This window comes from Grus americana, chromosome 8 (genome assembly GCF_028858705.1).
Source record: "Grus americana isolate bGruAme1 chromosome 8, bGruAme1.mat, whole genome shotgun sequence".
Taxonomy (NCBI): domain Eukaryota; kingdom Metazoa; phylum Chordata; class Aves; order Gruiformes; family Gruidae; genus Grus; species Grus americana.
In genome coordinates, this window is record NC_072859.1 from 24923294 (window position 1) to 24939732 (window position 16439).

Genomic DNA, 16439 nt, shown 5'->3' on the forward strand with positions numbered 1-16439 from the left:
CCTCCTCCGTCACCTCCACGGGGCGATGGAGACTGACCTCACGCCTCCCCCTTCTCTTCCTAGGAAGCAGCACGTGGGGTTGGGTTGCTCGTTTCCATCTCAAGCCGCCCACGCTTTTCCATCAGCGGCAGAGCTTCGCACGTACACCCGCGGCTTCCCAACAGTTACAAAGACGGGGCCTCAGCCCATACGCAATTTGCTGCCCCGACGCACAAAAGGCAACAGCAGATTTGTTTTAAAACACCTTTATTAGGTGTGGACACAGGTCAGGCTTTGCCCAGGGGCTTGGTTTGAATTACTTATGCTGCAAGATGCTCCCCCCTGCTCCTGCCCCCAGGTCCCTGCCGCAGCCTCTCCCAGTGCCACGGGGCCCGCTGGCTGCACGGGCACCCTCCACCGCCCCTCAGCAGCAGCTCAGCACCTTCCAGCCCAGGCACACGACACCAACTAAGTGGCTTTTTGAAAAAACCTTCCTGTAATATCACCGCTGCCTGGGGGGGGTGAAGGCAGCACAGGGGAGCGAGCCGGCAGCCAGCTGCCCTCACAGGAAACACTCAAAACCAGCTTTTGTTGCTGAGGAAAGGTTAATTTGTGCTTTTGCAAAATGAACCTAGCTGGGAAACGCACAATGGCAGCACCTGGACCCTGGGCACCCTCCTCTCCCACCACCACTGGTGTTTCGCCCACACTGCTCCACCGTCTGCGCACGAGGGCTGGGCTGTAACAAAACGAGCTCCAGGCTCCCCAGGCAGAGATCACCGGTGCCACATCCCGCTCCCCACCTGCCAGGCAAGCCCAGGGACACTGCATTTTTCATCCCAAAGAGCAGATCTGCACACCCCTCCCACAGCTCATCTCAGAGATTTACGTGCATTTGCCAAGATATCCCAGCCTTTGGCTTCCAGTGTTCAGGCTGAAGCTCTTTGGGAACCCATGCTGCACCAAACTGTGACAGTTTAGCAAGGATTAAAGGGGTTGAGGCTGGCCTTTTTTAAATCTAGCGTTTGGATCAGTTCCTGGCCGTGTGCCTTCGGGCTCCAAGTTATTAACCTTCTGCTTCAAATAACAAGCAACAGAAATAAAGAGGGCAGAAAGGGGGGACAAGCATACATGCTGTATAGGAAAGAAGGTGGCAATATATATCACACCATACATTTAACACACTGCTCATAATCATCATTAAAACTTGCTGGGACATGGAAAACAAAACCTACCCAGAACATTGGTACTGATGACTTCCTCTGTAAATCAGTGGCTTGCTCGAGATCCCCCCTGCTCTTAGGGAGGTGTGTACACAAATTAGCCCTGAATTTCAAGTCCATTTTGCAGCAGTGGAAATGCCTGTGAGCTGGTTCCCATCTGCACAGGGCACCTCCGACCCGCTCCCTGCCTGCTGCCCCGGACAGCAGGGAGGTGGAGCAGGGCTGGACTGAGCTGGTGGAGCAGCAATCTTGTGGTGGGAGGTAAAGGTGGGATGGAAGGTGTAGCTGACACGCATGGGGCTCTGCCTGGAGGGAGCTTCGCCGTCCCACCACACAGGGACGGAGGGTTTAGCTCCAGCTCCACAACAGCCCGAGTCCTTAAACGGGAGAACTTCAACGCCCACAGCAATAAACAGGAACAGCAGATTCGCAGCCCAGCACAACTGTATTAATTCAGAGGCGTATATTATGGAGTGTTTAACTGTTCTGTAAATACTGAACCTGTAGAAAGCAGCATGAGGGCAAGTGCTAGTTAAATAACCTTTGTCACCTCTGCTCCCCAAGAGTTTTCACAGTATCACAGAAGACACAGCCCAGCTCTCCAGGAAGGTGGGGAAATAGAGCACGGCTCAGGAGTTACAGCACTGATAGCACAAGCCAGGGGCCTGCTTTAAAAAGCTGGGAGATCTCTGATGGGCTTTCTGGGAACAGGGGACCACGCCTGGATTTTAGAGGTCCAAACCCTAGGAACAAGAATTTCTCCATAAGACGCGGCAGGCTGAAGGCGATCTTACCACAGCGTGGCCCTCACAGCTTGCCTCGGCAGTGGAAGCTGAAACTGGGATCACACCCACAGAAGACTGGACCCTGAGCAACAAGGACTCCTGTGCCTGGAGCCAGTTTTTGCTTTAAAAAAAAAAAACCTGCAGACAAACCAGACCATCAGCCTCTTTTCAGTTAATTCTCACCTATCCTATACACTCCAGTCCACCCTTTAAAACCATGGCCAACGTGGGGTTATTCTTTAAACTGAAGGAGGGTCAATTTAGATTAGATGTTAGAAAGAAATTCTTTACTGTGAGGGTGGTGAGACACTGGCACAGGTTGCCCAAAGAAGCTGTGGATGTCCCCTCCCTGGAAGTGTTCAAGGCCAGGTTGGATGGGGCTTTGGGCAACCTGGGCTAGTGGAGGGTGTCCCTGCCCATGGCAGGGGGGTTGGAACTAGATGATATTTGAGGTCCCTTCCAACCCAAACCATTCTATGATTCTATGAAATAAGCATTGCCACACTAGCCTGCTAAAACCACTTGTGCTAGCCACTGACCACAACTCACCTCATGCTTCCACCTCTGTGAGGTGTTATGGTTCTTGTTTTAAACTTCCAAATTATTTTAGTGCTTCCCAAGAGACCTCCCTCTCTGTGTTTCGATTCTGAACAGCAAGTGCTTTGTAATTGGGGATGACAGCATGCCCAGGGTGGGCAAGACAAGCACAGCAGCCCACAGGCAGCAAACATCTGTAAAAATCCTCGTGCTTTTTATGTTCCTCCCTCTCGAGGGCAGCCCCTTGTTCAAACAGGGCCATCTCAGAGTCCTCCAGAGCCTGTTCCTGTTCCTGGCAATCTTTGACAGGGAATTTAAAGCTGGCTAATCCTGTCCACGACATTATTAATTAGCTTGCAATGCTGTGACACGGCATAAACATATTAGCAGGCTCTCTCCTCTGTCTTTATGCCCACTTCTCCCCCAAATAAACAACAAAACCCAAAACCAAACATGGGTGAAGTACAGTGCAATGAGCTACTTTTTTCACTAGGTGGAAGGAATTAATTTCTTGTATTACTAGTACATGCTGCATGGACAGCAAAGACTGATCATCTGAAGATAACATTATGGGGAAAAATATTGAATTTCATGGTCATTTGTGGGCTGGAAGTGATTTAAGAAACACCCAGTATAAATCATAGCTCCAAGAGACAGTTTCATTTTTCTCTGCAGTTCCACCTTTCTCTTTCTGAGGTCTTTTGGGTTACAGCTGTGGCAGTTTCCCTGCATTTCCTGATGCACAACCCAGGCTGCTCAAAGACACGTGAAAATAAACGAGCAGTTCTCCAAGAAAGCAAAACTACTCAGAAGAACACACAAAAGACTGGAAGGAAAAGAAACAAAACACAAGACACATTCAAAAAGGTTAACTTAAATCTTTCAGTTGAAGAACACAAAAGTTATGACAAACATTTGAGCTCCCACCAAAGATCAGAGCTTTAACTGCTCTATCTCAGCTATTTAAGGGAACCAGATGACTGCCTGGTCATACTGCCCTGCACAAGCCTTTTCCAGGCCTTATGCTTGGTTTCTGGGTCTGATCTCCAGCAAGGAGCATCAGCAGAGCTGGGATGCACCGAGAGAAAAGTCCGGCAGAGCTGCTTCTGTTCGCTTACTGCAAGATAAAAGAAACGGCAGAGAGAAAAAACAAAGACATGGAAGAGCTGTATTGTAAAATCAGTACAAGGCAACAGAACGTGAACATCGGACATCAGGGACAAGGAGACAACATGGAAAACAGAGAACAACAGGAGATAGGAAGAAACAAATAACATTCCCTGGAAAATTCTGGTCTGTGACACCTTGGTAAAGCACATCAACTTCAACCACGCTAGGATTTCACCTTTAGTACTTTAAATTAATCCATATCTACTTTCTGCTATAACATGCCTGGCCCAAAGGCCAGTCTGGAGGCTTTCAGGCTTGTAGATGGTGAAAATAAAACAAACAAAAAATAAAGCTAAGAAGTCTCTACTTTCGTCCCTTCAAAGGCACAAAGGCAAAGGGGGTGACATTTCCCATACAAGCTGAGCAAAGCAGAGGCAAACATTGGCAGTCATTACACCACTAACGAGGTGAGCCCCCGACACAGTCAGACAGGAATGTCGTACAGAGGTTGCTGTAATAAGTGGGATATGCCCGCATATGGCTGACGTGAGCCGAATCTGAGAAGTCTACAGCTTTCACGGAGACACCGAGCTGCTGCCGGGCATCAGCCATGTCCTTAACTTCGCTGGCCTTGATGATAGCATCAGCTTGGGAGTAGAGGTAAAGTTCAGGCCACCGCGAGGGTGCTTTCAGCAGGGCGTCGTAATGGCTCTCGTGGATGAAACGGGTCAACGGGTACAGCAAGATCCGCAGCACAACAGCTGTAGTAGCAAAAGTGAATAAGAGGAAATACTTGAGCAGCACATTCGTGGATACCAAGACAGCTGCCAAGGCACGAAGGCCTCCTCTCAAGTTCCTTCTGCCAGGGGCACTATCAAAAATGGTGCCTGCTATTTTGAGGTTCTTAAATGGCTTGTGAGTGTGGAGTGCCTCAATGATGTAACGGTACAGCATGACACCACCATTGCTAAAAACATGAAAAAGAATTGGTCTGTTTTCAATGCTGTAGTCAAAGAGCAGCTCCAGGAGTCGCCTGGCCGGGGTCTCGAGGGATCTGATGCCAAAGGTTTCAGAGAAGAATATCATCTTCCATGAAGCCGTGTAGCGGATGACGGTGCAGCCCTAAGAAGAACAGAAAGAGACCCCACACATATTTAGGCTGTGCTGTAAGTTACGTGGAGTAGGCAAGCATCGGTACAAAGAATGTGAAAATCTGGGACAGGTTTGCAACAGAAACCACAGGGCCAGAAGAAAGTCTTTAGTGTCAGTAGCGAGGCACCAATATGAATAGGATTATATTAATCACAACAGCACACAGTATTATGAAAAGGTTGCTGCAGTAGCAGAGGCTTGGATTTGACAATGTTTGAGATCCTTTCAAATCTTGTGCTGACTGGCACAGCCCCTGGGGACATTGCCACCCAGGCTTTCATGAGTGTTAGTCTTCATCCAGGAAGAGAAAACCATGTCCCTGATTCACAAACCTTCAGTATCAGCCATTTTGGTCAGAAGGGCCTGCTCTGGTACACATCTAGTTCATGACATTGAACCAAACGTAAAGAGGAGTAGGACCTTCTCCCTGTCCTTGGGCAGGACTTGTTCACAGCTGTCTCTAAGACCCACCCACAATCAACACTGACTTGATTTTCATAAGCCTTTCTGAAACGCTCCAGCTACGCAAATGAAGAGTTCAGAGATTCAGAATGCCTGAGCAATTGCCTTTACAGTTACAGCCTTACATTTAAGTACAGATTGGGAAACACAATCTTGGAGGAGTTTCTAAATAAGAGCAGATGGAACTACATTTATAAATGCTTCAGATCTGTTCTATCACCTACGCTAACTGACATTACACACTGACAAACACAAGGCAAAGCCACCGAGACAGCCCTCCCACCCAGAGCTCCCTAAACAGTGAACAAGGAAGAAGAGGCTATCAAGTTCTTAAATCAAAGTCTTCTACACCGTCTTGCCATGGTTGCAGCCACTTCCTCATTAGGGAGCTACGAAAACCCTTTCTCTCCTTTCCCGTTCCTATCATCTTTCTGATAAAAAAGTATTTTCAAAAAAAGTTGGCATGCTGCCACGTAATGCGCTCCTCATCTGCTCGGCAGCATCTCTTAGTCACAACAGTCACTTAACAATTAATTCTTCACTAGAACAAGCCAATTCGTGACTCTTGCACTGGATTACACATTAACAATAGATTTGTTAATGTACAAACTTTGCCACCTATAGATGAAGCAGATTTGGATAAATCCAAGAACCTTGTATGCTGACAAAAAAAAAAAAAAAAAGTAGTCTGTTTCACAGGGTCCCCATACTACAAGCTGGGGTCATCCCTGTAAAATACAGTATTAGAAAGGAAATTATCGTAACTTAGAGAAATAGCAATCGGATAGGCCTCCCTGATTCTGGTTCCCTGGAAGTGTTTAAGGCCAGGCTGGATGAGGCTTTGGGCTACCTGGTCTAGTGGAGGGTGTCCCTGCCCATGGCAGGGGGGTTGGAATGAGATGATCTTTGAGGTCCCTTCCAACCCAAACCATTCTATGGTTCTATGAAACACAAGGAGCTCCTAGTGGGCAGGTATGACTACCATAGGATGCCTGTTTCAGACAGGATAAAATTAATTCAGATTACAACATTTAGGTGAATCATCCTGACAGGAAGAAAAAGCCGAAGGAGCGACAGATGCTGATGTGCTCTGTCAGCCCTCAGCCTGGCTCACCAAGTCTGTGCTGTGGCCTATTGGCAAGTGTAAATGCATCATCTTTCCCTGTATGTTTACCTGTTTGGAAAGCTAACATAGTTCATGTCATTTCTGAACAACCTCACAACTTTAAAAATGTTAAAACACTCCAGTGATTCACACAACAGTGAAAAAGTTTCTCCAAGGAATTATTTTTGTCTCAGCTGCACGCACAAAGATGACATCAGCAACCGTTAGATAATGCTACCTGGGCTCCAAGAGACAAGGAGCTTTCAATGACAACAGAACTCACCACTCACCCCCAAAGACTCTTCAGACTGAGAGAGGCTTTTGATTTTACCAACATGCAGAAAAGAGGCAGTTTCTCAGAGAGCTGAACGACAGCGTCGTGAAAATATAAATAAGCTACTCACCTTCTGACTGTAGATTGCACTGTATTTGGCCAGGTATTTGTCCTGGCAGCCTGCCCAGCCTAGGAGGATCACCACAGGCTGACCATCTGCATGCTCTCTCTCTCTACTGCTCTCTGAAACAAATCACAAAACTTAAAATAATAGTCCTCCAGTCTACCAGAATCAGAACTTACAGGAACTTGTCTAGATAACAAAGTTTAAAGGTAACGGTGAAGCAGGTACCAGTTTCTCAATCATGAATACTGCCTCATCCCAGTTTCACTACGTGGGTGTGCTCAATAGGACAGCAGCTTCAGTCCCTGCAGCTTCCCAAAGGTCTCCACGGGTGCAGAGCCAGCAGCGCACAGATCGCTACGGGGGGCAGAGACCCCCTCCTCACGCCTCCTGGGAGCTGGGGAGGCCTCAGAGACTGCTGCCCACTTCCAGGGGGAAAGGGAAGCGTCCTGCCCTGCCCTCCAGGAACTACCAGACACCCGGTACGGCACCAGGGTCTACACAGTTCCCTCCCGCCACACCGTAACAGGTCCCCCAGGCCCGGTCCCCCCGTCTCCACCCTCAGAGATCCCCCAGGCCCGGTCCCCCGCCCCCCTCCACCCTCAGGGGTCCCTCAGTCCCTCCTGTCAGTGGGGCCCCCAGGGCCCGGTTCCCCCCTTCAGCCCCGGGCCCCCCATGCCCGCTCCCCCCCGCACCGCGGGCCTCCCCCGGCGCCGGCGCCAGCTCCACCGCCGCCTCCAGCCCCCGGACCCCCATCGCCGCGCACTCCCGCCTTCCACCCCACCGGCGCTTCCGCTCTCCCCACCGGAAGCTCCGCCCCTCCGTCCCTCCTGCAGCCAATGGGAAGGAAAAAGCCGACCCCGCCTCACTCTCCATCCCTTCCCCGCCTCCCACTTCCTTAGCAACGCGCCCTTAGCACCCGGCTCGGGCTGGACGTCCCGCCCACTGGTGATGGAAACCGGCTCACCTATTGGGCCGAGAGGGGCAAAGACGGGTCGCGATTGGTTCTCGTGGATGTCAGTCATGCTGCAGGGTATCCGCCCCCTCGGGGAAGGTGAGAGGGAGCGAGGGGCTGAGGAGGGCGCTGGGGGGTTGTAGGGCCTGGGGGGGTGAGTTGAGGGGAATTGTAGGGCCTGGGGTGGGAGTCGCAGTCAGGGATGCTGAGGGACTTTGTTGGTCCTGAGTAGGGCGTTTGGGGCAGGGAGGGTGGGCATGGGGGCTGGGGTCAGGGAGCATGTGAGGGACTGTAGGGCCTGAGGTGGGGTTTGGGGTGTGGGGTGTGGGGAAGCACAGGGCCTTTGTTTGGACTGGATCGGGCCTGGCGGGATGGTTGGGCCTGGGGTCGGGAATGTTGAGGCTGCGGTGAATTAGGGGGGTAGGGGCTGGGATGGATGTAGGGGGTCAGTGCAGGGCCTGGCTGGGGGTGAGGGGAGTGCAGGGGCTAGGTTTGGGTTTGTGGCTGGGGTTAACAGGGGAGCTGGGAGGCAGGACACGTAGGTGAGAGAGAGGCCAGTGGGACTGTGGGTTGATAGGGGCTGGGTAGAAGGCATTGGGGTACACTGAGGAAGATGCAGTGTGTGTGAGGAGGGTTGTGAGGGACTTGAGGTATGCCAGGAGAGGGTCAAACCTGCTGGAGAAACAGAAGCTCTCGGTTTTGCTGATGTTGCAAGATGCAAAGGTAACACCAAATCACTGTCACTCTGTCCTTCCACGAGTCCAAGGCTATCAGTCCCTGGCACCTCACACTTGGACTGAGGCTGACGCAGCACTAGTCTGCCTTTGGATCTCAATCTGATGATTTAGCAGCACTCTGGATGTAAAGAACTGCTGAATTGCCAGAGCCAGTTCCTAAATCACTTGGGTTTTTCTTGGCCAGAAAAAAGCACTGCCCTGACCCAGCCTTGTTTTGATTATTAGGTCCAATGGACTGGGGTGGCAGCCCAGCACTGTTGAGAGCAGAGTTTGAAGCCAACAAACAGGAGTTATGTGCTGTTAGTTAGCACTGACAAACGACTCAGGCAAGTCATTTAACTTTCCTGTGACTATATGTTCCCATATGTAAAATGGTCATAATAAAAATATTCATGTACATTTTCAGGGTACTTTGCAATGTTGGCTTAAAGACTACTATGTCAGCAGATGCTGTTATTATAGCAGCCAGGGACAGATACCACTGTATCCTCAGAAGCCTCATGTGATCATTGTTTCTAACTCCTTTTTTTTTTTGCCATTGATTCATAGGCAAGCCCTTTGTATCACTAAAATCCTCCCATCCGGTGGCTGGTGCTGGTATTTCTGAATAGTGGGGGGTTACTGCAGTTTTATAATAAAAATAGGATAGCATTACACCACCACCATCTCACACATAAATATGGAAACGTTAATTTAGAATCAATTTTGGGATGTTTCAGACTGTAAAGTTCTTTTAACTAGATCTCTGTTGAGGACAGAGGAGCACTTTATGGGACTGTAAATTTCATGCAAACAGTCTCTGTGAAATACAGATTCCCCCTACACACTAGCTGTTCTCTCAATATCAATCATATGCCTTGCAAGTAATGTTTCACAAATATTCTGTAAATCACAGGAAAATGTTCGCAATAATGTGAAATATGACTTTCACTTGACTGTTTCACCAGAGGCCCCTAACAGGCCATTCTCCTGTCAGCACTAACATTTGTTATGGCTAATAACATTTTCAATCACAACTATTTTGGGAAAATGGATTTTAAACCTGCTTCCCTGCAAAGGAGATCCTGAAAACGCCCTGCCAAGGACACAGACTCCTTACAGAGCACAGACCGTTAATTCCCAAATGAATTTTCATCTCATGTTAATTCCCAAACGTTGTTTCTTAGCCAGCTTTTTGAAGACTTTGTTTGTTTTCAGGAACTGAGGTACATTTGCCTCTTGGTCATTGGGTTCAGTCTGGTTCAGATAATAGCAACAGAAAGTTATTTTTGATCAGGTATCTTGGGGATATTCTAGAACTGATTGTTGCTCCAGATTCTAGGAGAAAAGGCTTAAGAACTTTGTAATAGGAAATTGGTAATCTTGGCGACTTGTTCTTAAACCCAAAGATTTTTTTGTCACTTTAACTTTTTTTCTCTTAAACCACACTTTAAATAAAACCTAAAATGGTGCTTTTCTTATGTAGAAAGTCCAAGAACTGTATTGGACAAGGTGTGAATTCCTTTCTTCTCCTGAGGCGTGTTGATACAGCTTGGTGGGGGAGAACGCACCTGTGTTAATGCAGCTGCCTGTGCCCTTTTTCCTCTTTCTGCATCTGTGTGTGTACACAGATGCTGACGTTTAACTGCGAGGCTCCTTGAGATTGGTCGGTGTCTTAAAGCCAAATGCATACACATCGGTGAAATTCTCACCTACCTGAAAGAATGGAGAACTTAATTCTCTGACATTTCATCCCCCTACTAAATGCGCCTTCACATTTGTCAAGCTGGAATAGGGCATATCATACTGAGCCAAAAGTGTGCCAGAGAAATTGGGCAAAATATGGATTGCTTTATTTAACACCTGTGTGAAGGGATGGAAGGAAGTGCGGGCAAGGGATGTTTCTGGAGCTTCTGTCTTCTTGCCTACAGTTCTTACCGTTTCAGGTTTTCTTAGATTGTTTAAAAGCATGCCATAGAAACTAGATAAGAAAAAAACCCAGCAAATATCTGTCATGCCAAGGGGTCCAAAGCGCTCTCCCACTGCCAAGGCCAAGCACATCTTCCTGGAACGGGTGCGGGCCCAGTCCAAATGACTGTTACTCCATCACGTGAGTGAGGGCACGCTGCGCCGCTGTGCTAACAGGCATTTACAGCCCCCTTGACCCTGTCGCTCCCCATAAATCCATACCTATTTGTGCTCTCATTTTACCCTATTTATTCTCTGGCAGGTCAGATATGAGATGCAGTGTTCATATCGTGAGGCTAGCAAGAAACCAAGGCTGGGGTAATGGGTAACATCAAAATGACTTTATTAACGGAGCAGAGAAGAGAGTCCCTGTGGTGAAGCCACCTGCCCTGGTAAATAATCTCAAGTCTGTTGCAGATTCATTGAGCAGCTTCAGACATACCAGGAACTCTCCTTTTGCCTCAGTTTTCCTATCTAGGAAATGAGTATAAAGGAAAAACAGATTAAATTAATGGCTAGTAAGTGCTTTAATATTATTTGCCAGAGATTTTAAACGTGATTCTGGTGGTAATTCCTTAGCACAGACTTTTTCTATCTTCAAAGCCCTTTTTTCACTTCTTTCTCACTTTTCTCTAGGCAGAAGAGATCATGACTTCTGTCAAAGAGCAGGAAGCCATCCGGAAGCTCATGGTTTTCTTGCAGGAATGGGACAGTGCCCACAAAGTTGCTCGAAGCCGCATCCTTGACAACTTCATTAAAAGCAATAACGGCAAGACAGAACCAGAGCTAGAGCTGGAGTTCTCTCAGGGAGCCAGCTTGTTTCTGGCTCGCCTAACGGCATGGCTCAGGATGACGTATCTGTTTCCTTGCACAGCTGGAGGTGGCGTGTGGCAGTGGGGTGGAGAGGATGGGAAATTTCTCTATGAAAATTTGTTTAAAGAATAAGCTTCTGTATGGAGACATCCATATCCTGCAGGGTTAAAAAAACCAACAACTGGCTATCTAAAGATGGAACTGAAGGGAAAGTCAAGTAACCTGTCTCTAGAGCTAGAATTAGTGGGTTTTCTCATGTTGGGATGAGCACGCTGCCTCTGCCCGCATGTGAGAGGAAGGTCCATGCTCCATCACAGAGGGAGTACCCACTTTAGGCCTCCACATTGCCAAAGGCAGCCTGGGGGACACCACAACGGTCTGTAAATGTCTCCTTAGCCTTGTCAAACAGCTACATGTACAGCACATGCCTCAACAAGCTGCTCAAGTCCATTGGCATCTTCTTATCTGCTGCAAGTGGGTGAGTATAGAATGTCCCTGCATGACAGGTGCCAAGGGGAAGGCACAAAAGGGTGAGGGAGTGAGCAGATAAAGAAAAGAAGTCCTTGGCAGTCTTTTGGGAGGGCTGTGTAAGCATTTCAGGCAAGGCAGCTCACAGCAAGGCTTGTCGTAGGAATTTCAAATGAACACTGTCAAGACCAAATCCACTGCTTGTGCATGTCTCCAGAGCCTCCGGGCCACTGGCACGATGCAGGAGGAGTGTGGTGAGAGCCTGAGTGCGGGGATGGAGCTTTCTGTGCCTGTGGTTTGATATCTGAAATGAGCACAGGGTAAAATGGGAGCTGGTGACTTGCTGGCAGCAAAGCGTGCTGCTGGTGGGCATCTGCCTCTGCGCTCCAGGCTGAGCCTCCTCGTGTTCACTGCCCGGGTACTGGGCACCCACTGCAGCAAGGCAGGAGGCAATGGTGTGCTGACAGAGGAAGATGGGCTCCAACACGGGTAATGCTTTTGGCTTTGTTCCCCCTATCCTTGCAGACGCAGATACCTTATTGAATTTCTGGAGATCGGAGGCGTCTTGATTCTCCTGGAAATACTAGGGCTGAACCACCTGAAAGAAGAGGACAAAAGGGAGTCTGTAAAGCTGCTGCAGCTCGTCGCAGACGCTGGCAGGAAGTATAAGGAGCTCATTTGTGAAAGCTACGGTAGGCAGCATGTCCATCCATGCTTTTTCCTAATTCAGGCGAGCATGTTCTCCCTGACCTCTGGCCTCGGGGGCTGCTCGCAGCGCTGAGCCACTCCCTTCCCTCCACCTGCCGGGTGGCAGATTGCCGCAGCGTTCCTCTGGCTGGAAGGACTTCAGAGTCTCAACTATTGTTGAGCGGTTGCATTTCATCCCCTCTCTCAGTTTTTAATGAGCTCACTTTCTTTACAGTCATTTCTTTTGATGCAATATTGCTGTCCTGCTGATTGCAACTGCTCCAGTTAAACCACAAAACAGTTTCCATTCTTACACACAGCGGTCTCCTACTGCAAACTTTCCCAGGCTTCCCCTTTGGGGGTGGGAGGGTTTTGCAGCTTGTATCTTCTGAAAGACCATTACAACATTTTTTTTTCCTGTTTTTTCTCCTGGGCAGTGAAAGCAAAACCCCGGTAGTTGTTTTGTAGTTCAGATTATGTTGTCAGAGGCTATGGGACAATATCTGCCGTCACAGCTTCCTCCAAGAGACGAAGCCGCAGGATCAGCAGAGGGATCCTTAGCAGCACCATTGGCATCCCAGTGCCAGGCTCTCTGTGTAAACACCCGCAGAAGGGCCTTGGCCACCTACTCCAGCTGAGAATTTTGCACTGGTTTTCCACTTGGTGGTGTGGCTCCCAACAAGAACAAAGGATTTTTTTCCTGTGTTCTTTGAGCCATCTGACTGGGATGTGGTACTGGGTTCTCCCAGGGGGTGACAGTGAAAGAGCTGAGATGGGTGTCCTGCAGACTCATCCAGGCACACGACTTGGCATCTCTTTCTCTGCACAGGGGTGCGATCCCTCGCCGAGTTCTTGGCCGCTTCCAACTCAGCAGAGGCTCTAGAAGACGTGCAGGTCCTGCTGGTGTCTCTGGGCCGCGGCAATTCCAAGTACCAGAACCAAGTCTACAAAGGCCTCATTGCCGTGCTGCCGTGTGCCTCCCCGCGAGCCCAGCAGCTGGCTCTGCAGGCGCTTGGGGCCATGCAGGTGGGTGGTGGGCCTGGCTGGCAGTGAAGGGCAGCGTTAGCTTCCACGTCTGCCCTTCCTGCCCTGGCAGGAGCTGGGCCAGCCCCATCAGTGTTGGGAGAGAGAAAGATGGCCTGGAGTACTGCGTGAAGGCTGTCCCTGTCACTCTGCCCTTTTCCCCCCAGGACATTGTGGGAAAGGCACCCTCCATCCTCGTGGAGCCTGTGCTGGATGTGCTGTGCTCGGTCCACCTGGAGGTCCAGTCCGAAGGTAAGATCCATCTAGCCAGCCTGGGCGGTGGCCGAGGCAGTCTGGGGGAGGCGGGGGCAGTGGTCTCCAAACCCGGGCAAGTATGGCGTCATGGCAGAGGGCAGGGGACGTCTTCGGCGTTCCCGGACCCGCGGAGGGGCCGGACGGGCCCAGCAGCCCCCACGGAGACCCCGCTCCCACCGAGCTGCGGCCGTGCTCGGCACTGTGGGCCGTGGGCGGCTCATTAGCGTGAGGCTCATTAGTATTCGCCTTATTTGCATACCCAGGGTGCACCGCGGACCGGCAGTGCGGCCCCGGTAGCGCTGTCCGCCGCTACATCTCCCGTGGGGCCGCTCGTATTGGCGCACCAGGCCGTGTCCATGTGCGCCGCCGGGGTGTCGGGCCGGAGCGGCGGGGACCGGGCGGGAGCGGCGGGGGTCTCCGTGTGCTACAGAGGGACAGGCGGCAGTGGCTAGGTGTGCGAGAGACAAGCGAGGCATACTCTGGTTTCTCTTCAGATCGTATAAATCTTTCGCCTTTTACTAAAGATTTCCGTGGAGAGGAACAAGCACGAGTGTCGTGGAATTTTTTGAGGCTCCATTTCGGTGGAGCTATCTTTTATTGGTTAAAAGTAGAATGAGTTATGGGGGAGAAGGAGCATGGTGGGGGGTTCTGGTGCTGTAGCGAAGACGCTGGGAGACATAGGCCCGTTCGGGGTTAGAAGAGATCTGCTGCGGCTCCGGTGCGCACGGTGGAGTTGAGCCTGGCACAGCTCCCCGCAGCGCTGACCCCGCTGCTCCGGCTTCTCCGCAAGATAACCGGGCGATCGGGTGGGGGCTCGGGCGGCCCCTTCTCCCGACCCGAGCGATGCAGCGGGGCCGCTGCCTGCCGGCGGTTCGGGGTCCGGGAGAAGCGGCTAGCTGGGGACCTGCCTCGGGCGCGGCGAGCCCGGCACCGCAGCGCTGTCCCCGGCGCTCCAGCCCCGCCCGGGGCTCCAGCGCGGGCCCTGTCGTTACTGCTCGGGGCTCAGCGTCCCGCCTCCCTCCTCCCCGCCGAGTTCCGGTCCGTGGAGGTGCACGGAGCGGTGGGAAGGCGCGGCCGGCCCGGTTCGGTGGGGGCGTAAGGCGGGCTCCCTCGGAGCCGACCTTCCGTCTCTGCCCAACCCAACCCGGGCACCTCGGCGTCCTTATCCGCTTCCGCTCGCTATCCCCGGATGCCCCCTTCCGCCGCCCCGGCCGCTCGCTGCGGCCCAACCCCGCCGTCCGGTCCCTGCCCGGGCGCCGCGCAACCCCGCCCAGCCCTGCCGTCCCTCTTGCCTCGGGGCCGGCCGCCACATTAGCATGTCCCGCCTTTGATTACCATACCCAGGGTGCACTGCGGGCAGCGCCCGGTCGGCCCCGCTGACCACCGCCGCTCCGAGCGGTGTGGCCGGTGGGTTCAGGTGGAGCCGAGGTATCGGTAGCCGCGGCGGACCAGTGTCGGGTCAGGTGGGGCGGCGGGAGAAAGCGGAGTGAAGATCGCCGTGTCCTATGGGACGGCAGCCGGGGGTGAGTACATGTGCAGGGGGTAAAGGACGCATACTCTGGTTTCTTTTCAGATCGTATAAATCTTTCGCCTTTTACTAAAGATTTCCGTGGAGAGGAACAGGCACGAGTGTCGAGAAATTTTTTGAGGCTCCATTTCGGTGGAGCTACACAATGCCGGTTAAAAAATAGAGCGGGAATTAATAAGAATACAGGATCGTGCATTCTCTATATGGGTTGTGCTGCTAGTGCGGGCAGGGGAAAACAGGAGCCCGCAGGCTTCGGGCTGGGCCAGGAGGGGCCTGTGCGGTACCGGGGCCGGCAGCGTTGACCCCGCCCCTCGGGCCCCTCCGCGCCGCCACCTCGGTACCGTGTGTCTCATTACCGTGTGCCTCATTACCATTCGGCTGATTTGCATACCCAGGGTGCACCGCGGCAGCGCGGCTCTGTCCCGGCCCCGCCGATGGCCGCCGCCGCCGCTGCTCCGTTCGGGTCTGCAGGGCTTGTGCGCCCGCGGCGGGGCCGGGCCACGCTGGGCCGGGCCGGGCCGGAGTCCGCGGTGCCGGGAGCGGGCGGGCGGGGGTCCGTCGCCCTGACTTGTGGGGTGCGGGTCCGGCGGTCGGTGTGCCGGGGGGAGAAGTGCGAGTATACTCTGGTTTCTCTTCAGATCGAATAAATCTTTCGCCTTTTACTAAAGATTTCCGTGGAGAGGAACAAGCACGAGTGTCGTGGAATTTTTTGAGGCTCCATCTTGGTGGAGCTACTCTTTTTGTGGTTAAAAATAGAAAAAAATCCACAGTAACCGTTAAAGCCGTTGGTTCCCAAATGTAGAGATGCTGAGGTGGCTGCTGCCTTTTCCTGCCTGTAGAGCTCTCGCCATGACGGGCATACCCAAATCCCTGCCTCCCTCCACAAACACTTCCCAAATGCAAGTCCCAGCACTGACAGGGGCTCCGCTCTCCTCCAGCCATCCAGCTACTGAGGGCCCTCATGGCACACGAGGTCCGGCCAGCCCTGCTGAAAGGCCTGGTTGCATTCCTGATGCCACCCAGGAAGAAAATGTTAACCTTCTACAACACGACTGCCAAAGGTAAAAGAGCTGACCATGGCCTGCCGGGGCGACCAGGGGCATGTTTTTCTCATCTTCTGTGGGGCTCAGCCGTCACCTTGACTCGTAGGGGAAGAGGTGCAGGGAGCTGCCCCTTGCGGCGAGGAGCACTGCAGCAAGGGCTGCCCAGGTCAAGACAGTGTTTGCCTGCGGCACTAATGCTAGCATGCAGGCCTCCAGAGACCCACTGAGGTCT

The 16439-nt window shown here is 51.9% G+C and overlaps 2 protein-coding genes and 3 non-coding genes across 13 annotated transcripts in view; 4 read left to right on the forward strand and 1 right to left on the reverse strand.

The window, feature by feature from the left end:
- Positions 1-3386: 3386 nt before the first annotated feature.
- On the reverse strand, positions 3387-7541 carry TMEM53 (transmembrane protein 53). 2 transcript variants are annotated; one of them, XM_054833575.1, is made up of 3 exons: positions 7447-7541; positions 6758-6870; positions 3387-4756 (listed from the first exon to the last, which is right to left on the reverse strand). In XM_054833575.1, exons 1-3 carry the CDS (start codon positions 7505-7507, stop codon positions 4094-4096), a joined length of 837 nt encoding a protein of 278 aa, XP_054689550.1. In that variant the 5' UTR covers positions 7508-7541; the 3' UTR covers positions 3387-4093. The 2 variants fall into 2 exon arrangements, with proteins under 2 accessions (XP_054689550.1, XP_054689551.1); XM_054833576.1 differs by lacking the exon at positions 7447-7541 and adding an exon at positions 6980-7278.
- A 752-nt stretch (positions 7542-8293) lies between these two features.
- Positions 8294-16439, forward strand: part of ARMH1 (armadillo like helical domain containing 1) — a 30400-nt gene continuing 22254 nt past the window's right edge. For 7 of the 8 annotated variants that reach the window (XR_008578045.1, XM_054833567.1, XM_054833570.1 and 4 more), the window contains exons 1-7: positions 8301-8429; positions 11027-11244; positions 11613-11681; positions 12197-12363; positions 13188-13384; positions 13549-13633; positions 16103-16225. Coding sequence is in view for 7 of the 8 variants with exons in the window: in XM_054833567.1 (XP_054689542.1) it covers positions 8412-8429; positions 11027-11244; positions 11613-11681; positions 12197-12363; positions 13188-13384; positions 13549-13633; positions 16103-16225 (877 nt within the window). In the remaining variant the exon portion in view is untranslated. Of the gene's footprint in view, positions 8430-8668; positions 8774-11026; positions 11245-11612; positions 11682-12196; positions 12364-13187; positions 13385-13548; positions 13634-16102; positions 16226-16439 lie in introns of all 8 variants that reach the window. The other variant, XM_054833568.1, reaches the window with a different exon arrangement.
- Positions 14111-14225, forward strand: LOC129209756 (U5 spliceosomal RNA). Its single transcript, XR_008578200.1, has one exon. It is a non-coding gene; the product is annotated as a U5 spliceosomal RNA (small nuclear RNA).
- LOC129209758 (U5 spliceosomal RNA) lies at positions 15190-15304 on the forward strand. The gene has a single exon (XR_008578202.1). It is a non-coding gene; the product is annotated as a U5 spliceosomal RNA (small nuclear RNA).
- Positions 15783-15897, forward strand: LOC129209739 (U5 spliceosomal RNA). The gene has a single exon (XR_008578183.1). It is a non-coding gene; the product is annotated as a U5 spliceosomal RNA (small nuclear RNA).

Bases quoted from the DNA above. Each gene is read 5' to 3' on its own strand.
- TMEM53 (XM_054833575.1), bottom strand. From the start codon at position 7,507: ATGGGGGTCCGGGGGCTGGAGGCGGCGGTGGAGCTGGCGCCGGCGCCG. The intron at 6,871-7,446 runs GTGCGGGGGGGA...GATTTGTTTCAG, and splicing joins GGCGCCGGGGGAGGCCCGCG to AGAGCAGTAGAGAGAGAGAG. The intron at 4,757-6,757 runs GTGAGTAGCTTA...TGTTCTTCTTAG, and splicing joins GTGCAATCTACAGTCAGAAG to GGCTGCACCGTCATCCGCTA.